Genomic DNA, 23,979 nt, shown 5'->3' on the forward strand with positions numbered 1-23,979 from the left:
TTGGACTATCAACACTAGTTGGTGGTAGCCAACCAGAAACGGCCCCTTTTATTCCTACTCATTGCCTCCTGCCAGTCAGCCAATCTTTTATCCATGCTAATATCTTTCCTGTCATACCAAAGACTCTTGTTAAGCAGCCTCATGTGCAGTACCTTGTCAAATGCCTTCTGAAAATCCAAGTAAACAACATCCACCAACTCTCCTTTGTCTATCCTGCCTGTTATTTCTTCAAAGAATTCCAACAAATTTATCAGGCAAGATTTCCCTATAAGGAAACCATGCTGAGTTTGGTCAACTTTATCATGTGCTTTCAAGCACCCCAAAATAATGGACTCCAACATCTTTCCAAGTTAACTGGCCTATAATTTCCTTTCTTCTACCTCCCTCCCTTCTTAAGGAATGGAGAGACATTTGCAATTTTCCAATCCTCTGGAACCATTCCAGAATCTAGTGATTCTTAAAAAATCATCACTAATGCTTCCATAATCTCTTCAGTTACCTCCTTCAGAACCCTAGGGTGTTGTCCATCTGGTCCAGGTAACTTATCTACCTTCAGACTTTTCAGCTTCCCAAGCACCTTCTCCTTAGTAATGGCAACTACACTTACTTCTGCCCTGACACGCTCGAAATTTTGGCATACTGCTAGTAAGGAATGACACAAAATATTTATTCAGTTCATCCACCATTTCCTTGTCCGCCATTACTACCTCTCCAGCATCATTTTTCAACGATCTGATATCTCGCCTCTCTTATTCTTGATATATCTGAAAATTATCAGCATGGTTCTGTCATCGTCCCTTTAGAATACTTTGGGACCTATCTATCCTTCCAAATTGCTCACAGAAACTCCAGCCACCACTGTTCTGCCATCATCCCTGCTAGTGTCATCTTCTAATCGTTGGCCAGCTCCTCTCTACTGTATTTTTCTGAGGATTTGATTATTTTTTAATCAAAAGAACCACCACACCCTTTCTGCAGACCTGCCAGTCCTTGCAATACAATGTGTAACCTTGGATATTAAGCTCCCGACTATGATCTTCTTTCACCCACACATGATGCTTCTCTCACTGATGCCCATTCATCATACATGCCAATCTCTTACTGCGCTGCAAGTGACCTCAAGGATCCTCACCATCCAGGCCATGCTCTCTTCTTGCTTTTGTCATCAGGAAGGAGGTACAGGAGCCTTAGTTCCCACAACATCAGGTTCAGGAATGTCAATCATCAGGCTCATGAACCAAAGTGGATTACTTCCCTCACCCCACACTGAACATATACCACAACCCATGGACTCACTTTCAAGGACTATAACTCATGTCCTCCATATTTATTTTTTATAATTAATTTCCTTTTTGTATTTGCACAATTTGTCTTTCACACATTGGTTGTTTGTCTTTGTTTCTGTGCAGTTTTTCGTGTGAATGGCTGCAAGAAAAAGAAATCTTAGGGTAGTATATGGTAACATATATGTACTCCAAAAATAAATTTACTTTGAACTTTGAACAACGTGTATAATTGAATGTTAAGCTCCCAACTATGATTTTCTTTCAGCCACAACTAAAGAGATGCCCACAATGTCAAAGCTGCCTATCACTCAATTTAGTGCCATCAGCAAACTTAGCTATGATACATTCAGCCGCCTCTTCTAAATCATTACTGTATATCATGAATAATTGTGGGCCTGTTCACCATTGACTGCCAACCAGAAAAACACCCATTTATCCCAACTCTGTCTTGTCTTGGTTAACCAATCTACTATCCATGAAAATACACTGCCCTTAATTCCATGCATCCTCATCTTTAATGCGGCACCTTGTCAAACACTTTCTTGAAATTCAAATACAACATCCACCTGTTCCCCTCACTGTACTCATTATATTCTCGATTAACTCCCATACATTTATCAAATAAGAATCCACGCTGTGTCTGCCTGATGGAACCACTTCTATCCAGGGGTCTTGAAATTTCTTCTTTAATGATAACCTCATGCATTTTCCCATCTACAAGCATTACGCTAATTGGACTATAGTAACCCACCTTTTGCCATCTTTTTTAAACAGGGGTGTGACATTCACTGCCTTCCAATCTTCTGGGACCTGCCCAGAGTCCAGAGAATCTTGGTAAATTATCACTAACATCTCTATCATCTACTATAATGTTATCTAAAACTGTGACAAACTTCTATAGATACACAGTGAAGAGTATCTTGAGTGGATGCATTATGGCCCGTATAGAAACATCAATGCCTAAGAACAGAATAGCCAACGAAAAGTGGCACACACATCAAAGTTGCTGGTGAATGCAGCAGGTCAGGCAGCATCTATAGGAAGAGGTACAGTCGACGTTTCGGGCCCGAAACGTTGACTGTACCTCTTCCTATAGATGCTGCCTGACCTGCTGCGTTCACCAGCAACTCTGATGTGTGTTGCTTTAAATTCCAGCATCTGCAGAATTCCTCGTGAAAAGTGGCACACAGCCACTTTGCCATCACAGGCAAAGAGCGCTACCAGAAGAAAGCAGCATTAATAATCAAGTCCCCCACCATCCAGGCCAACTTCTCCTCTCGCTACTGCCATCGGAAAGGTGGTAGAGGAGCCTTAGATCCTGCAGGTTCAGGAACAGCCGCTTCTCTTCAAACATCAGGCTCCTGAACCAGCATGCATAACTTCAGCTGCTTCGATTTTGAACTGATTCCACAACATATGGACTCATTTTCAAGGACTCTATAGCTCATGTTCTCAGTGTTATTTATTTAGTTATTTATTTTTATTTGCACAGTTTGTCTTCTTTTGCATATTGGTTGTTGTCAGTCTTTGTGTGTAGCTTTTCATTGATTCTATTGTATTTCTCTGTTCGACTGTGAATACCAGCAAGAAAATTAATCTCAAGGAGTATGTGACATATAAGTATTTTCATAATAAATTTACTTTGAACTAAAACTTACATTTCTTTCAGTACCATGGGATGCATCCTATCAAAATCAGAGGACTTGCTTATCTTTAGGCCAACTAGTTTGTTCATCACTACCAGTGCTAGCGGTTGAATCCAGGTCTTCTCCTCCCATTGCATCCATAACATCTCTCTTTGGCATGTTAGACATGCCCCAGACTCTGAAAATCTTCATAAAAATCATTCAGAGCCTCAACTTATTTCCACATTATCCAACATTAATTCCGCTTCTCATCTTCCAAGGACCTAGTTCACTTAAGCCAGCCTTTTCTGCTTTTTAAAGTGATAAAAACTATTACTATCTGTTAATTTCCTTTGTACACTCTCCATCACAATCGTATCTTTTCTATAGTGTGTCAGCCAAAGCTATACATAATACTTCAGTTCTGGCCTAACCAATGTTTTATAAAATGTTAACATGATGTCCCTTGCCCTTATCTCCAATGACACAGCTGATGAAAACAAGCATCCCATACATTTGACTACCTGTGCTGCCACAAGGACTTGAGATACCTCCGTGCATCAATTCTGCCATTAACTGGGAATGTCCTACCCTTATATTACTTTCCAAAATGCATTGTTTCAAACTTGTCATGAATGTATCTGCCATTGCAGCACCCAATGCTCCAGCTGTTCTATATCACATTTCAGCCTGAGATAATCTTCCTCATTATCTAGAACAATGCAAATTTGAATGCAATCTGGAAACTTATCGATTATTCATCCTATATTCATATCTAAATCATTAATATTTTGTTACAAATATCACGGGTAAAACACCACTGGTCACAGGCTTCCAACAAGAAATGCAAACGTCAACTCTACCCTCTGCCTCCCATTACCAACTCAATTTTGGATCTAATTGCCAGTTAACATTAGATCCCATGGACTCTAATCATTTGAAATATGGGAACTTATCAACGACCTCACAGTCATTCATTTAGACAATATTTACATCCATGCCCTCATCAATATACTTCTTCAAACTTCATTCAAATTAGTGAGACGATACTTCACACAAGCAAAGCCACACTATCTCTGTAGTCATATAGAGAGTTACAGCAAAGAAACAGGACCATCAGCCATAAAGATCAAGGTCACTATAAACTACTCATTTTTAATAATCCCTTTTATTTTTCTCCCACATACTTATCAACTTACCCCCTCCAGATTCTATCACTCATTATATTTTACAACAGGCAACAATCCCAGGGTTTCTGGTGCTGTGAGCTGAGGGCCTCACAATCTCCTCCCTTACCCTCCACTGCAGCCAAGGATACATCTCATCAGACCCCGGGACACCCCTGAAAGTGTCTTTCTCCATACTCCCCACCCTCATCAGACTGGTGCATCCTGGACACAGTTCTCAAACATTTCTCATGTTCATTCATGTCATAGAAAGAGGCCATTTGGCCTTCTGTCTCTGCTAACTCTCAGAGAAATTACAACAATTTCATTCCCCGACTTATTTCCCTATATTCTCTTTCACATGTTCATTAACATCCACCACTCACAATTCTTCTACCACTGTCAACCACTACTGGTACTTTGCTATAGCCAATTCACCCAAGAGGAGGCAGGGATGTGGCACATAGGATGAAAGTGCAGCAGTGTGGGAAAACCCACGGGGGTACAAGAGAACGTGCAAGCTCCAAAAAGACTACACCAGAGGTCAAAACTGAATTCAGATCACCAGAATTGTATTACCTTGATGCAAAAATGAAAGCAAACATCTGCAAGAAAGGTTATCCTTTAATACTGCCCAAATGATTTAGATGACAACTGCAAAAGGGAAGAACGTCCTCTATACATGATCAAAGGCATGACCTCATTGCCTAGTCTTCCTGGCAGATCACAAAAAGTGCCAAATTGCACAGAGGTCCACCTCCAAATTCACAGCAGAATCCAGCAGAACACTGATTCTGTGGTGCAAACTACAGTACCAGCCAGTGTCGACTGTTAGCTTCTCTGATGCCATTACTGCCACATGTTGTAGTCCAGAAGACGAGCTCAAGCACTTGCCCAGCATTGACATCATGAGAGAGAGAGCAGTCTTCCACCCGCAGGGCAACAGTCATTACATAGGCCTGGTAAAGCAAGATGGAAAGCTCTCATGAGAGTTTAACACCATTCTGACTTCCTCATTCCCACATGACATGGCTGCCTATCACTCTCACTGCTAAGTTGAGGCTAAATACAAATTAGAGGAAAAACACATTATATTCTGTCTGAGCAGAATCCAGCTCGGCAGCAAGAACAACGAATTCTCAAACTTCCTATTAGCCCCCTCCCTGCCTGTTGTCTATTTTTATTTTCTCTCCTCCTGACTTCATCACCTCCTCTTTGCCCTCCACTACCTTACTCTCTCCATCGAACCATCATCACACACTACCTTCCTTTTATTCATGCTCCACCATGCTCAACCTATCATCTTCATCCCTTTCACTTCTGCCTATCATCTCTCAGTTTCATACATCATTCCCACTCTTTTCCACCCCCCCATCTGCCTTTCACCCCACCTAGATCCACCTTCCCTCCACCTCTTTATACTGGCTATCTGACTTCTTCCTTTCACTTCAGATCAAGGGACTCGACTCAAAACAGCGACTGTTCATTCCCCTTTACAGATACTCCCTGACCGGTTGAATACATCCAGCATTTTGTACTGTTGATGCATATTTACTGTTTACTTTTATCTAGTGAGTTCAACTTAGAATGATAGTTCAATCAACCACATGAATTTAAATGGTCAATTGTTCAAGCATCGAGAATTCAGTAATGATGCAAATGTTGCTACTGTGGAGAGATACTTATGATGTATCAGTACATCCCGCAACACTCACCCCCATTAGAACTTTCATCTTGATCTTGATTCATAGTTTGATCTTAAAGGCACAAGCCTATCAAAATATTAATCCATCTGGAGCCATAATGATTTGATTCATTTACCTTCCCTTCTTTCATGGTGAGTATATCTAGGGTCAACAGGCCGTCATTGAATAGTAACAGATTTCCTCTTACCACTTGTCTGAAGCACACACTGAGTTTTACCATTAATGAGGATTCAGGTTGAGATCTGAGGGTTGCATTTGTTACCTGGACATTGAAGGATATCCTTGGAACAGTTTTGCTCCATGCATGCATGTAGGCGCAGCAAATAATCGAATTAAATTGAATTGACCTTATTTCTTACATCCTTCACATACATGAGGAGTAAAAATCTTTATGTTATGTCTCTGTCTAAACATAATAAACATTATGTACAACAGAACAGTCGATATAGTATAGAAGTACAATTGTATCAGCGTGAATTAATCAGTCTGATGGCCTGGTAGAAGAAGCTGTCCCACAGCCTGCTGTTTTTATGCTGCAGTGCCGTTTCCTGGATGGTAGCAGCTGGAACATTTTGTGGCTGGGGTGACTCAGGTCCTCAATGATCCTGTCTTTGTAAATGTCCTGAATAGCGGGAAGTTCGCATCTACAGATGTGCTGGGCTGTCCGCACCACTCTCTGCAGAGTCCTGCGATTGAGCGAAGTACAGTTCCCATACCAGGCAGTGATGCAGCCAATCAGGATGTTCTCAACTGTGTCCCTGTAGAAAGTCCTTATGATTTGGGGACTCATACCAAACTTCATGTAGCTCAAAACTTATTTATCCATCTGAGGTGAAAGAGGCGCTATTGTGCTTTTTTCACCACACAGCCAGTATGCACAGACAACATTATATCCTTGGTGATGTGTATGCCGAGGGACTTAAAGCTGTTCACCCTCTCATCCCCAAAATCATTGATGTCTATAGGGGTTACATTCCTCCTGCAGTCCACAACCAGCTCCTTTGTTGTTGCGACATTGAGGGAGAGGTTGTTTTCTTCATACCACTGTTTCAAGGTGATGACTTCTCTGTAGGCTGTCTCATTACTATTTGAGATTAGGCCAATCAATGTAGCATCATCAGTATATGAACAGGAAAATAAAGCCAAGAGTACTACTGTGGTTATAAATAACATCATGTAGCTCAAACCTATTTATCATAATAGTTAATCATCACAAATCAGGATGGCCTGCAAAGTATCATGAGGATCGCCAAACAATCATGAGTAGGCAATGGAAAGACTAATACTTGCCACACATTGTCACATTGAAGCAACGATCCCTCTCATATATTTTACAACCGCGCGGACCAACTATTGCTCTCATATTTTTACATAGCCTGTAAACTATGCGGCAGTTTACATGTTTTCTTTGTAATATGCATACTATGAATATTTAGAATGACAATTTAAAAACTGCATATTTTTGGTTTTATTTATTAATTGAAGTGTATAATGAAATACAGTACAAAGAAAATCTTTCACGCTTTGCAAACATTTTCTCATGTCCTTATTACAAATCCATTGTCCAGGAATGACTTAATCCTCATCAGATCATCCAAATGTTCCACTTCTATTCTGCTTCTGTATTTAGATTTGATTGAATTCGTAAGACTGAATCCATGTTCGCAGTCAGCAATAGAAGAACCCTAATGTTCCAACAATGTCAACAAAAATTGACAGTTCTTCCAATTCGTCATTTCTAAGAACATAGTTCAACATATCAGTGAACATCTTAATTGAACTAGTCATGGCTTTCTCAGAAACAGCAAATTTGAAATCACAGTATTGCTGCGATATTTTCGAGGCAACACTTCTATTGTAGCTCGTATTAGTAGCTGAGTAGCTGAGTTTTCCAAATTCTCTTTTCTAAATTCAAAATTGGTTGCATTTGCAATAGCAACAGGGTCAAAAGTTTGCCATTCTCTTGACTCATCGTCAGGAAATCTATTATCCAAGTGATTACACACACGTTGAATGATTCAAATGATAGACGTAATATCAATGTCAGAACTATAATTGTAAGCATATCTTTCACTTTGTCACTTAAATAAATGGTATCACCAAGATACTGTAACTGTATCTCGTTAATTTTTGCTTTGCATACTGCAGTACCTCAATTGTATTCAAACAGCTTTTCTGAAGGTATTTACAAAGACATGCCAGATCTTCCAAAACATCATTAAGGACAGTTAATACTCCATATTGTGGATTGGTCAAAATCTTCAGGCAATAGTTGCTGATTGAATTGTGACATTTATTAACTTGCTCTTTGCATTACTGAATCAAAACTTCGCAGTTCCTCATTAAAGCAGTAACGTGTCCTGACAGCCACCTTACTTTGTCTAGTGGTCTAAATGATACAACATCACACTCTGTAATATTAGCTAATCCTTCCAGCTTTTCCTTTTTAATCAAAAACCTTCTGAACATTGTATACATTGTTCGAATGAGTGCTCAATTGATGGTTTTTCCCAGGTCTTCTCTGTGCGCACCCCAAAGTTGCTCTCACAGATGCTTTATTTCTTAAAGGATTGCTGGCACCCCATTATTCTTTCCAAGCATAACACTGGTTCCCTCTGACATAAACATACCATCTTTTGAATATCAAGATTATTGTTGACATAATATTTTATTGCTTCAACAATAGTGATACCCTCACATGCAGCGAATTTCAAAATTTTCCAAAATTAACATTTTCTCTAAAAAAATGTCTGTACTTTTGTCAGCAATTACTGTATGGAAAGCAAATTTCCGCAGTTCTTCCATTATCTGTTTCTGAAGCACAACACTGATATGTGCAACAAATTCAAATGCATTGTCCTGCTGCGCCAACTCTCTGGTATATTTATATATTTGGTCATATGTGCACGAAATTCTTACACAGAATACTTAGAAGCATTCATTTTAATTGCTAAGATAATGCTGTTAATTACCCCTTTGACTATCAGAATTAGACATCTTTTGCATATCTTGTGTCACTCTTGCCTCATGCTCTCTTGAAGTTTCAGTTAACATGCACAAAATTCCACATTTCTTCGGGCTGCATAACTTGGTAACTGCATATACATGAATCCTCTGGTTATGATGTCATTTTAAATAAGCTGACTTCCATTCTTCCAATTTTGTGCGGAACTGAATTTATCCCCAATTTTTCACTTCCACACAAATAGTGCATACAATATCGCCAGTATCCTGATATGTAAAAATATTGCCAATTTTTATGTTTTGATATTGAAGTGAAGCTGGTAGTTTAGTATCTATGAGCTGCAAGGGTCATTCTACCTTAAATTTTATACAAGCTTTGTTCTTCAAAGCATTTAACTCTTCTTTTGTTTTTATTTTCAACATCCATAGGATACTAAAAATAATTATTATTATAATTTAAGAATACTAATAAAATAACCACAGTCATGCAAACAATTTTATAGAAACAAATTTTACCTTCTCAAAAATTTTTAATAAAAAATTCTTATTAAGACTATAATTTTTCTGAAAGATACTTACCAAAAAAGTCATACTATAAAATTTTTCACATCAAAAAAACATAAACCACAACCCACAACACAAGTAAACTACGTCAGAACAACTGCAAGCACAATGGCAAAAGTAAAATGTTTTGATCAGACAACGTCAGTGTTTAATGGGCCAGCGGTTAACTAACAATGATCTACCAACTTCTATTCTGTGTTTAATGCTACAAGTTGTAAATGTTGTAACTTGAAACACTGACAGTGCAAATACATTGAAGCTCTAAAATGTCTCAAAGTAAAGGTTGCGGTATAAAAGTAATAAATAAATAATAAAACACGTAACAAGCCGGGTACTTCACAATTATAAAAATATAAAAGAAAATCCCAGCTGCACAGCAACAAGGGTTATGTGCACAGAAGCATTTGTTACTGCACAGCTTAGAAGGAATAGTGCACTTCAGTATAATCAATATTATTAAAATCAATGCATTAAATTTTTTCACATTGGTCAATCAATAACTCATTTATTTCACTTCAAGAAAATATCCTCTGCATTTGTTTCAATTATTTAATGCTGCTTAACTAAAACTATAATTATTAAAACATTTTAAGTTAATTACCAGTTACGTTATTCACAAAATGTGATCAATCTTACCACTAAAGTTATCTTTTGTGTGTGCTTGAGGAGCTCATGTTTTACATGCAAGCTTTCATCACTCTGAGAGTAATGAAGTTTACATCTTGACCTCAAGCTATTCAGCTGCCTGAGGAAATTTTGTACAGTGAGCAAATGCACTGCGTTTGAGCAAGCGTCCCTATTGTTGCATACTAATGATTCCAAAATACATTGAATAACTTTGTAACAAGGAGACAATTTCTTTTTGATTGCCAAATTACATTGCATATGCCTCGCTTCTGAGTAAACTGGAGAAAAGGAAACAAAAAAAAGTATTTTTCTGCTTTAAAACTTATAAAATCTTAGGTAAATCAGTTTTCACAGTGAAAAGTTTTCCTTTTTTATTTTGATCTAATTGTTCAGGATCAAACAAATGGATCAACTTCAAAACAACGAATTCTGATACGAATTTTAGGTTTTTTACACCACTCCTGTCCACACGTATCCCAAACATAATTTCCTGTCAAATTTTCCAAAGAGTTGGTTTCCCATCTATTTTTCCTCTTCCTAACCTCAGTACCTACTGCAATCAACTCACTTAATTTGCTGTAAAATAACAAAGTAAACCACTCAAATTTTCCACCCGATCATTTTTTACTATCATTTTTCTCAAAAACCTTGCATTTCCACAGAATCACCTGCAAGTCATGCATCTCACCATGCAGCTGCTGTTATAATCCACAAATACCTCCTGACCATAATAACCAAGTACCATACAGTTCCTTCCAATCTACTTCACGCAAACAAAGCATAACAGACAAAAAACATAATTAACATGCTAACAATCACAGCCATTCATTTACAGTCTTTATGGACAAATAAAATAGGTATTAGCAAAACCCACACACGAAACCAGAAGTTAAATGAATTGCTAATTATGAATCAATGATCCTAGCCATGCATCACATATTTTTTTTTACATTATCCTCCATTTATTGTAAGAAGAATATGTACCCGATTAATACCAGGAATACAGATTAATATCTAACAGAGCATACTTGTAAACAACTTCCATCAAAAATACCACATGGCTAACTGATCTCAAATTCTTCTTGAAGTTCCCATCATCACTGAAGTCAGTATGTGGGAATATATTACTGTTGCTTCAATGCTAGAACCCCCAATCCAACAACACTTGGAGTTATCTAACCCGATGGACAGCAGAGAATCAAGAAGAGAGCTCACAGACCTTATCAACAGAAATTAAGTATAACAAATAAAAGCTGATCTTGCCAGGAATTGTATAAAAATAAAAAATAAAACTCATGAGAATTTTCAACTATTACAATGAAGTTCACTTAAAAATAGAGCAAGTATATGATTCAGAATTAGAAAATGGCATAGTAAAACTGTCCAAGATTTCATAACTGACTTTTTCCAAATAAGATCAAGTTGGAGACAGTAAAACAAAAAACTACCTTGATTAAGTTAATCCACTGTTATCTTAAGAACTGAGTCCTGGGTGGGATGCAGCTGCAGGCAATGCTTCTGCATCTCAACAGCACATTATCATCAATAGTTTACTCCTTTGTAATTCATGAAACTTACTTGGCAGTTGATTCTTCATCATACTTTGTTTTCAAATCAAATAATTCAGTCTGTGTTGATTCCAAGGCTGCAAAAGAAAGGAATAGTTCCAAGAGGATCAATGATTGCAGTTGTTCAATGAGTATTTCTCAACAGACTTTGCAGATACATCATTAATAAAATAAGAGTTGTTTAAAGTCAAATGCTTCCACTGCATTTTTCCTACAGGAACGTGTAATATAAGTAATTAGTAAATTTAGGGGGAAGGCTCTGTGCAGGTGAACTGAATATCCACGTACAAACTGCGATAACTAGGCAGAATGATAGAAAAATCAATGTACAGGGGATTCTTTGGCCAATGTTTTTGTGCCAGGCAACAAAAGCACTAACAGGTTGAATCCCATCTTCCCAAAACAGCCCACAATACAACAGGTCATGATTCTCCAGCTGCACACTGAAAACTCCTTATTGTGAATGATGGGGTTTCTGCCACTGCAAACCTTTCAGGCAGAGTTCCATCTTCCACCACTCTCTAGTTGGAATATTTCTTATCTTCCCTCTGATCCTTCTGATAATTATATTAAATCCTAGCACCAGTTTCTGACTCATGGTAAGGGAAATAAGCTTCATTTAACTTAGGCTCCTCAAAATGTCATGAAGTTCAATTAAGTATAGGATCTACATATGTATGCTTCACCTGTTCCTCGAAACTTTTGTGTCTCCTGTCTGTTGTATATTCCCTTACTGTACTGTACCTGACCAAATCAGTACTTCACAAATCAAGATTAATTCATTTGCCACGTTATCTGTCCAATTAACCATTTATATCCACCTGCTGTCTACAATATTACTTTACATTCTCAACCTCATGCCAACTTGTGTCTCATCTGCAAACTTTAGTCTGTGACTCTGCGTATGTTCTACAAAACTATCATGCCCCTATAAATATATACAAAAAGTAAAACACAGCACTGCACTTTGTGTAGCATTCCATGCAATGGCCTTCCAATCACTAGAATACCTACCAACCATTACCCTTTGCTTCCAGCTGGGGTTAATTTTACTATAAATCAATTTAGACATTGAGCACATTGTACTCATTAAACCTTCCTGATACCTTAAAAGATTAAATAAAGTAAAATAAAACATCACATTTATTAAAAATTCCATGCCTAATTCTCAAATAATTTATCTTTGATTTAAAATATAACAATAAAGCTGAGTCTAGGCGCCACACTTATGATTTTAGTTCTGACAAGTTCAGGATGTACATGAACTGGAATAGAATTACTATAGTCCATCTTAGGATCCTAATGTCAATTCACTGAGTCAAACAGTACAGAAGAAGGCTTTGGGCTGACCATTATGTACCTCAATATACTAATCCCATTTACCCACACTTGGTCTATAAGCCTTTTATGCTTTGATGATTCATGTTCCCATCTAGATATACATAATGGCACCACTACCACCACCAAATTGTAATGTAGAAGGTTAAGCACTGAAAGAACCTCTCTCTATGTAATAAGGGCCCTACCCTGAAAACAGTCTTCGTGCATAAAAGTACTTCTCTCTCCCCATGTCTCACACCAATGCTTCTAAGCATGGAATGAGCTCTTTATCATGGATTGATATGCACAGGGAACTCTGCTAACAATCAGTTCATGTTCAAAATCTTACCATGTAAGATCACCTCTTAATGTCAAAGATAAATCTCAGTCCACTTCAGGAAGTATATGGCATCAACCAACATCTAGTCATAATATTAAATTAGAGCAAACATTTAAATGCAGCTTTTAATGTTAAAACAACACAGTTTATCAATACAGGTTCAATTATTCAACAATTAATAGAGAAATAGCCAAGTGAAACACAGAAGAAATATTTTATTTATTCTGAAAATTATAAGAGAACCGAAACAGGGCCTTTGACCCATCAAGACCATGCTGATCATCAACGACACGGTAACAATAATCTCTCCACGATCCTGTTAAAATTCCTTTATTCTTTCACTCATTTACACCACAAGGGGAATTTATATCAGCCAATAAACCAAACAAGAGACACATCTTAGGATCCAGTTTGTTCTACACCTTTAATCTTCCCTTCCAATCCAGTAAATTTTCAGGTACATATAATTCTCTCACGCAAGTTGATAATGAAGTGTATTCATTCCATATTTAAGGAATGCAATTCATTTCCTTATAACGCCTGTAATTCCTTACTTCCTCATGGCAGCTTTTTCAATGCTTTGCCTTCCTTTCTGATCTAGGCCCAGCTTTACCCAAAATAACTTCCTTGCTTTTGCATTTTGTGCTTCTATGATCTTGATTCAACAAACCTATGTTACTATCTTCAACGTCATATACTTGTGAAGGCCTAGTTTCATCTGATTTGTCAATCATTATCATTAATTTCAAAGAAATTAAATATTGCATTAATTTTTAAACAATTGTATATCGTTCGTTAACTTGGAAATAATCTAACACAATGAGAATAATGAAAATAATGAGTCACTCGAAGCCCTGAAACTACATCATCAAAGTCAATCTGTTACCTGTCTGTAATGCCTGAACTTTATGATCAGCTTCCTCAAATTTTGAGGCCAAGGATGTCTGAGTCTCCTGTAGTTTCCTGCAAAATATATTAAACAGAAATGTCAAGACAGATTTCATAATGAGAGTAATTTCAGCAGCAAACATCTGTGAAAACATATGACTGCATCCAGGCATGATGTTACATTAAGATTCTCTTCTGTTCTGTCATTAATGAAAAACTCATTTGAACTTTTTAATACAGCTTTTTGCCAATGACTACAATTTGTCAACGGGAAGAAAAGAACTGTCAAAGTTTTGGGTCAAAACCCTACATCAGGACAGGGCTTTGGGGAGTGGTACTGAGAAGATTGGAATAGTCCCAAACCTTCTCAGGTACCACACCCAACTCTTTCTCCATTACACTGATGACTGCATTGGTGCTGATTCCCGCACCCGTGCAGAGTCATCAATTTTATTACCTTTGCCATAAACTTCCACCCCGATCTCACATTCTAACATGAATTGTGGGCATGTTACGTTCGCACCAGCAGCGTGACAACGTTAAGAGCGATTTTTATGTGTTCGACATATACATTTAGCAATTAACTCTGGCTACCAGTCTTCACATCTGAATATGTATTGTGAATTTAATTTGCAGCTGCCCCGATCCTCAGAGACTGGAGCCAGCATTTCCCAGCAGTATGGGGTAGACACAAGCAAGATTGTGGTCAAGTAAAGATAAACTCAGTTAAAGATAGAGGAGAGCCTGTATGAACCCGTAAGCAGTACCCTATAAAAACTGATGCATTGACAACTATTCAGGGTAAAGTGAAAGAACTAAAAAACCTGGGGATACTCAGAGAGACTGAGGCAACCACTAACTCACTACATGGCCAGTAAAGAAGCCCAACAGACAACAGCAACAGACTATACCACCCTTAAGACCATGCCGAGTTTGCATCCCATAGTGGCGAGCCATCCAGCAATCTTGAATGGCCTGTCTCCAGAACATAAAGTTTTTTCAGTCTTGGTTATCGCTAATGGATTTTGGAGCCTCCCCTTAGCACCTGAATCCCATGTCCGATTTGCCTTCACCTTAGGTGAGCAGCAATATACATGGGCCAGGTTCCCCGCAGGGATTCCACATTAGTCCATCTGTTTTTAATAAGGTATTGGCACAGTCTTTGGAAAAGCTCAATCTAATGTCGTACGGGTCGACCAGCTTATAATATGCAGACGATCTAGTAATTGCTTTGGAAGAAGAAGCAGGTCATTTAAGGGTGATAGCCAGCGTTTTAGAGATACTGCAAGACAAGGGGCTTAAAATCAGTCCACACAAGGTTCAGATAGGAAAGCAAGCCATACAATATCTAGGCTACACCATTTGCCAGGAGAGGAAGGACATGTCAGATCACAGACATTCGGCAATCAGATTCATACCCCGCCCAGAAAACGTAAGGTTAAGGAAGGTTATGGGTCTATTCCATTATGGCCGTAATTTCATACCACCATTCTCAGTACTAGTGGTCCTGATTCAGGCCTTGATTAAATGAGAGAAGTCCCTTCTGGAGGAAGTAAGATGGGGACCAGATGAGGAAAAGGCTTTTATAGATATCACAAAAACCCTGGTCTCTGCACCCGCGCTAGGATGTGGCTCGCCCCTTTCACCTATACTGTACCAAAGCAGTTGTAGTGCAAGACCATGGAGACACAAGAAAGCTAGTGGCATATTATTCAAAGAAACAGACAGTAGGACTTCCTTGTTGCATTGCAGCTTTAGACTGCCCAGCACTGGCAGTGCGAATAAGTGAACCAATTGTAATGATGGGACAATTCATACAATATACATTACATAAGATTGTAAAGCTCCTAAATACCAACAGAGGTGGCAGTAATTAAAGTTAAAGCTCACCAGAAAAGGGACAGTAAGCAGCAGAAAGGAAATGAGGAGGCAGACATCACTGCGAAGAAGGCAGCAGAGAAACAAGAGGCAGTGGAAATTGCAAGTGTGCAAGAAGAAACGACAGAAGTCTGTTTAGTAAAATTCTGTGAAGAGGTGGAGGCAGAAGAGAAGGAGAAGTGGAGGAGAAAGGGAGCAAAGAAGAGAGCAGATGGGAGCTGGACACACGGGGAGGAAGGAGTCGTGGAGGCCCCACTCTACATTAGGTAGGTACTATTGAAGTTATACCATGGGGTGATTCATCAGGGAAGGCCGAGCATGACCACAACCCTCCAGCAGGACTGGTGATGGCCAGGGATGGGCAAGGATGTTGAGAAATTCTGCCAACGTTGCATTATTTGTGTCCAGCATAACCCTGGTAAGGGCATAAAGCTACGGCTGGCAAATCAGCCACAGCCAAGGGGACCCTGGGAAAACATCCAGTTGCACAGAGGAAAGCTTCTGTCCAGTAATTATGGATCACTTCACCCGGTAGGTAGAGGCTTTCCCAACAAGGGACTGTACCGCCAGTACTGCCGCATGGATTCTAGTTCAGGAAATCCTCCGAAGGTGGGGAACCCCAGTTCAGTTGGACTCAGATCAGGGAACACATTTCAGAGGGAAAGTGATGAGGGAAATGTGCAGACTGTTAGGGACTCGACAACAGCTCCACGTACCCAACCATCCTCACTGTTCAGGAATACCTTATAAGAATAGGTTGAGTGAGCTTTGACTTTTCTCCTTGGAGCAATAGAGGATGAGAGGTAACCTGATATAGGTGTATAAGGTGTTGAGAGAGACTGATCGTGTGGGTGGCTATGCTTTTTTCCAGGGCTGATATGGCTAACACATAGTTTTAAGGTGCTTGGAAGTAGTTTCAGAGGGGATGTCAGGGGTAAGTTTTTTACATAGAGAGTGGTGAGTGCGTGGAATGCACTGCTGGCGATGGTAGTTGAGGTGGATACAATAGGGTCTTTTAAGAGATTAAGATAGGTATGTGGAGCTTAGAAAAATAGAGGACTATGCAGTAGGGCAATTCGGCAGTTTCTAGAGTAGGTTGCACGGTCGGCATAAGATTGTGGGCTGAAGGGCCTGTAATGTGCTGTAGATTTCTATGTTCTATGGTAGAAAGGATGAACAGAACAATCAAGAATGCCTTAACCAAAGCTATAGCTGAGACAGGAAAGACGTGGGTTGATGTATTACCAGGAATCCTGAGGAGATTACGATCAACCCCGAACTGCACGCTGGGTCTCAGTCCCTACGAATTATTGATGGGGCAAGCAATACAACTTCCCTACGGGGTAACTACAAGATGTGTTGAGCCTGGAGCTTACAGGGATAGACTGACACCGTATGTGAAAGGCCTTTGTAACCAACTTAAAAGTGTTCAAGGGCCAAGCAAAACAACAATGGCACACTGCGATCAGAAACAGCTGGAAGGAAAGGAGACAGACAGGTGACTGAAGTCACGGTGAGGGTGCTGCCTGAAAGAGCAGTGTTTGCTCCTAGATGGATAGGACCACAGATGGTACTTTTTACCAGTGATACTTGAGTTTTTACTTTTTCATTAAAATAGAATCAGATAATGCACAAAATATAATGCTTTACGATCTAATTTTCATGCCTATTTACAACTTGCAATAATCTACCTGACACAAATGAGGTACAAACTAAACAGAAGGAAAGAAAATACTAGAAGACATCACAGGTCTACTATTATCTGGAAAGAGAATGCCGACTGCGATACCTACCTATGCTAATCTATTTATACATCATGTAATTTTACAGATTTAGACAGCATGGCAACAGACCCTTTAGCCCAACTCATCAATACTATGTTGCCAAGCGGGCTAGTCCCTTATGCCTGTGTTTGGCTCACAGCCCTCTAAACATCCTCTCTCCACGTACTTATCTAGAAAACTTATAAATATTGCAAATGTGCCTGTCTCCACACTACCTCTGGCAGTTTATTCCAAATATGCACCTCCCTCTATGTGAAGAAGCTGCTTCTGATGTGCCTTTTAAAACTTTTGCCTCTGACCTTAAACCTATGCCCTACTGCTTTTATAACCAGGGAGGAGGGGTGTGCTAAGACTATGTGCTTTCACCCTGCCTATAGCTTCTATGATCATATAAAGCTCTTCCAGGTCACCTCTGAATCTCCTGCATTGCAGGGAATAAAGTCATGGTGTGTGCAAAATGTCCTTTTAACTCAGGTCCCCCAAGTCCAGGCAACATCCTGGTATATCTTTGCTGCACTCTTTATGGTTTAATAACATCATTCCTAAAATCAGGTGACCAAAACTATACACAATACTCCAAGTGAAGCTTCACTAACGACTTCCATAACAGCAACATAGGCACCACAGTAGCACAATAATTCGAGCAATTCTATTAATTGCTCGTGGTAAATTGCCCTGTGATTACGCAAGGGTAAAAGTAGTTGGGTTGCTGGGTGGTGCAGGTGTTTAACCAGGAAGGGCCTGTATCTATAAAATCAAACAAAAACTCCACAACTCCTTTTCTCATTGCCCAGCATACCAACCAGCCCTTGCATCACCCTGTCTATCTTATGCTGTTTATACCCCCATGCTGTTTTTAGCGAACAATATTCTTGCTCTATCATTCACTGTAGAAGTCCTACCCTGCTTTGATTCGCAAAATGTGATGCCTCACATTTACCTGGATGAAAGCGATCTGCCAATCTTCAGCTCACTTACCCAACTGATCAAGATCCTTCCTATAAATTTCTGATAATCTTCTTCAATGTCTATACCACCTATAGTACTATCATCTGCAAACTTACAAACAATGCCTATCACAATTATTTCCAAATCATTTTCATAAATTTAAACAGTAAAGGTCCCAGCACCTGCAGCACACCGCTAACACAGACCTCCAAATGAGAAACAACTCTCAGTAATCAATGCTTCTTCCTATCACTGAGCCATTTATGAACCCAATCCACTTTATCCTTCTGAATCCAATGCCATCTAAACAGTCAGACAGGACCTTGTCAAAGGCCTTGCTAAAGTCCAAATAGACAACATCCACTACCCTTCCCTTATCTACCCTTTAGGTGCTTTCTCGATGAACTCAAAGACACATTTATCACCTCCCTCTGGCAACTCATTCCACATACCCACCATCCTCCTTTTAAAAAGTTGCCCCGTAAGGTCCCTTTAAATATTTCCCACCTGACCTCTAATCCTTGTCCTCTTGTTTTAATCTTCTTTACCCTTAGGAAGACTGTAACCATTCACCTTATCTAGACCTACACGATTTTATGGTATGCCTCTTTTAGGTATATCTCAGCCTTCTACGCTTCACTGAACAGTTCATAGAAACATAGAAAATAGGTGGAGTAGGCCATTCAGGCCTTCGAGCCTGCACCGCCATTCAGTATGATCATGGCTGATCATCCAACTCAGAACCCTGTACCAGCCTTCCCTCCATACCCCCTGATCCCTTTGGCCACAAGGGCCATATCTAACTCCCTCTTAAATATAGCAAATGAACTGGCCTCAACTGTTTCCTGTGGCAGAGAATTCCACAGATTCACCACTCTCTGTGTGAAGAAGTTTTTCCTCATCTCGGTCCTAAAAGGCTTCCCCTTTATCCTCAAACTGTGACCCCTTGTTCTGGACTTCCCCAACATCGGGAACAATCTTCCTGCATCTAGCTTGTCCAATCCCTTTAGGATTTTATACGTTTCAATAAGATGCCCCCTCAATCTTCTAAATTCCAACGAATATAAGCCTAGTCAATCCAGTCTTTCATCATATGAAAGTCCTGCCATCCCAGGAATCAATCTGGTGAACCTTCTTTGTACTCCCTCTATGGCAAGGATGTCTTTCCTCAGAATAGGGGACCAAAACTGCACACAATACTCCAGGTGTGGTCTCACCAAGGCCTTGTACAACTGCAGTAGTACCTCCCTGCTCCTGTACTCGAATCCTCTTGCTATGAATGCCAGCATACCATTCGCCTTTTTCACCGCCTGCTGTACCTGCATGCCCACTTTCAATGACAGCTGTATAATGACACCCAGGTCTCATTGCACCTCCCCTTTTCCTAATCGGCCACCATTCAGATAATAATCTGTTTTCCTGCTTTTGCCACCAAAGTGGATAACCTCACATTTATCCACATTAATTTGCATCTGCCATGAATTTGCCCACTCACCTAACCTATCCAAGTCACCCTGCATCCTCTTAGCATCCTCCTCACAGCTAACACTGCTGCCCAGCTTCGTGTCTTCCGCAAACTTAGAGATGCTGCATTTAATTCCCTCGTCTAAGTCAATATATATTGTAAACAACTGGGGTCCCAGCACTGAGCCTTGCGGTACCCCATTAGTCACTGCCTGCCATTCTGAAAAGATCCCGTTTAATACCACTCTTGGCTTTCTGTCTGCCAACCAATTCTCTATCCACATCAATACCTTACCCCCAATACCGTGTGCTTTAAGTTTGCACACTAATCCCTGTGTGGGACCTTGTCAAAAGCCTTTTGAAAATCCAAATATACCACATCCACTGGTTCTTCCCTATCCACTCTACTAGTTACATCCTCAAAAGATTCTATGAGATTTGTCAGACATGATTTTCCTTTCACAAATCCATGCTGACTTTGTCCGATGATTTCACCGCTTTCCAAATGTGCTGTTATCACATCTTTGATAACTGACTCTAGCATTTTCCCCACCACTGATGTTAGGCTAACCAGTCTATAATTCCCCGGTTTCTCTCTCCCTCCTTTCTGAAAAAGTGGGGTTACATTAGCCACCCTCCAATCCTCAGGAACCAGTCCAGAATCTAACGAGTCTTGAAAAATTATCACTAATGCATCCACTATTTCTTGGGCTACTTCCTTAAGCACTCTGGGATGCAGACCATCTGGCCCTGGGGATTTATCTGCCTTTAATCCCTTCAATTTACCTAACACCACTTCCCTAATAACATGTATTTCACTCAGTTCCTCCATTCACTGGACCCTCTGTCCCCTACTATTTCCAGAATGTTATTTATGTCCTCCTTAGTGAAGACAGAACCAAAGTAGTTATTCAATTGGTCTGCCATGTCCTTGCTCCCCATAATCAATTCACCTGTTTCTGTCTGTAGGGGACCTACATTTGTCTTAACCAATCTTTTTCTTTTCACATATCTATAAAAGCTTTTACAGTCAGTTTTTATGTTCCCTGCCAGTTTTCTCTCATAATCTTTTTTAACTTTCCTTTTTAAGCCCTTTGTCCTCCTCTGCTGGACTCTGAATTTCTTCCAGTCCTCAGGTGAGCCACTTTTTCTGGCTAATTTGTATGCTTCTTCTTTGGAATTGATACTATCCCTAATTTCCCTTGTCAGCCACGGGTGCACTACCTCCCCTGATTTATTCTTTTGCCAAACTGGGATGAACAATTGTTGTAGTTCATCTATGCGATCTTTAAATGCTTGCCATTGCATATCCACCGTCAACTCTTTAAGTGTCATTTGCCAGTCTATCTTAGCTAATTCACGTCTCATACCTTCAAAGTTACCCCTCTTTAAGTTCAGAACCTTTGTTTCTGAATTAACTATGTCACTCTCCATCTTAATGAAGAATTCCACCATATTATGGCCACTCTTACCCAAGGGGCCTCTCATGACAAGATTGCTAATTAACCCTTCCTCATTACTCAAGACCCAGTCCAGAATAGCCTGCTCTCTAGTTGCTTCCTCGACATGTTGGTTCAAAAAACCATCCCGCATACATTCCAAGAAATCCTCTTCCTCAGCACCCTTACCAATTTGGTTCACCCAATCTATATGTAGATTGAAGTCACCCATTATAACTGCTGTTTCTTTATTGCACGCATTTCTGATTTCCTGTTTAATACCATCCCCAACCTCACTACTACTGTTAGGTGACCTGTACACAACTCCCACCAGCGTTTTCTGCCCCTTAGTGTTATGCAGCTCTACCCATATCGATTCCACATCCTCCTGGCTAATATCCTTCCTTTCTATTGCGTTAATCTCCTCTCCACAAGTTAATGTCCTAAATTAGGCCAGGGCTAATTTTGACATAATTAGACAGATATTTGCAAGGGTTGAATTAAGCATACCTGGCAAGTGGGAGACTTAATTTAAAAGCCAAATAGGGAAAGTTCGGAGCCAGTAAGTGTCTATTAGAGTGAAAGGCAGAGCTAGCAGGATTAGGAAACACTGACTGATGAGTGATATTAATGCTCTGGTCAGGAAAATATCGGCAAATAACAGCAGCTAGGATAATGCAAGTCCCTTGAGAAGCAGTGCACTTAAAAGAGAAATCAAGAAGGCACAATGAAAAGGGAAAAAATGAGGGCATGAGATAGTCCAATCACAAACAAGAGAAAATCTGCAGATGCTGGAAATCCAAGCAACACACACAAAATGCTGGAGGAACTCAGCAGGCCAGGCAGCGTCTATGAAAAAGAGTACAGTGGACGTTTGAGGCCAAGACCCTTCATCAGGACTGGAGAAAAAAAGATGAAGCGGAGTGAGAAGGTTCGGGAGGGGAGGAAGAAACGTGAGGTGATAGGTGTCACCGTGAGGTGGGGGGAGGGGTGAAGTAAAGAGCTGGGAAGTTGATTGATGAAAGAGGTACAGGGCTAGAGAAGGGAGAATCTGATAGGAGAGGACAGAAGGCTATGAAAGAAAGAAAAGGGGGAGGAGCACCAAAGAGAGGTGATAGTAAGGAGGTAAAGTGAGAGAGGAAATGGGAATGGGGAATGGTGAGGGGACATTACCAAAAGTTCAAGAAATCAATGTTCATGCCATCAGGTTGGAGGCAACCCATGAGGTAGTCTTGGCAGATAAGGTAAAGGAGAATCCTAAGAGATTCTGTAAGTATACTAAGAGCAAAAAGATAGTTGGAAAATTAGTTGGAAAAGATATATGAACCTTTGCTTTCAGTAACTGGTGTGATCCCCTTGTACAGCAATAACTTCAACCAAACATTTCCGGTAACTATTGATCAGTCCTGCACAGCAGCTTGGAGGAACTGACGGTCATTCCACCTTACAAAACTGCTGCAACTCTGGGATGATGATTGGCTTCCTTCCATGAACTACTCACTTCAGGTCCTTCCACATTATTTCTATAGCATTAAGGTCAGGACTTTAAGTCGGCCATTCCAAGACACAAAATTTCTTCTTTTTAGACCATTCTGTTCTTCATTTACTCTTGTCTTTCAGATCATTGTCTTGTTGTATTATCCAACTTCTATTAAGTTTCAGGTGACAGACTGCTACCCTGACATTCTCCTGTAAAATGTCTTGATACAATTTTTGAATTATTTGTTCCCTCAATGATTGCAAGCCTCCCAGTGCCCTGAGGCAGCAAAGCAGCCCCAAACTATGATGCTCCTTCCACCATGCTTCACAGTGGGCTGAGGTTTGATGTTGGTATGCAGTGTCCTTTTTCCTCCAAACATAGCAATGTGCATTTCTGGCAAAAAGTTCAACTTTTGTTTTATTTGTCCACAGAGCATTGTCCCAGAAGTGTTGTAGAACATTCAGTTTGCAAACTTGAGATGTGCAGAATTTTTTTTTGGACAGCAGTAGTTTCCTCCGTGGTGTCCTTCCACGAATACCACTCTTGTCCAATGTTTTTCTTATAGTGGACACATGAACAGAGACTTCAGCAAGTTCTAGAAATCTCTGTAGTTCCTTTGCTGTTACCTGTAGGGTCTTTTTCATCTCCTTCAGCATTGCAGACTGTGCTCTTGGTGTGAGCTTTGCAGGATGCCCACTCCTAGGGAGAGGAGCAACAGTACTGAGTTTCCTCCATTTGCAGACAATTTCTCTTACGCTGTACTGATGAACATTCAGAAATGTTTTTGTAAACTTTTCCAGCTTCATGGATCTCTACAATTCATTTCAGGTCCTCTGAAAGTTGTTTTGATCAAGGCATGGTGCACATAAACAGATTTTTGGTGAGAAGAGTAACCTAACTTTGTCTTTTTTATAGGGCAGGGCACCTCTACA

General features: G+C 39.9%; 1 protein-coding gene across 8 annotated transcripts in view; it reads right to left on the bottom strand.

The window, feature by feature from the left end:
* Positions 1-23,979, bottom strand: part of LOC140187605 (protein CASP-like) — a 622,913-nt gene that overhangs the window by 378,813 nt on the left and 220,121 nt on the right. For all 8 annotated transcript variants that reach the window (XM_072243102.1, XM_072243099.1, XM_072243103.1 and 5 more), the window contains exons 7-8: positions 14,053-14,129; positions 11,517-11,583 (exon numbers count right to left, since the gene is read on the bottom strand). In XM_072243102.1, the coding sequence (XP_072099203.1) occupies positions 11,517-11,583; positions 14,053-14,129 (144 nt within the window). The remainder of the gene's footprint in view (positions 1-11,516; positions 11,584-14,052; positions 14,130-23,979) is intronic.

The sequence above is a fragment of the Mobula birostris genome, chromosome 25 (assembly GCF_030028105.1).
Source record: "Mobula birostris isolate sMobBir1 chromosome 25, sMobBir1.hap1, whole genome shotgun sequence".
Lineage (NCBI taxonomy): Eukaryota > Metazoa > Chordata > Chondrichthyes > Myliobatiformes > Myliobatidae > Mobula > Mobula birostris.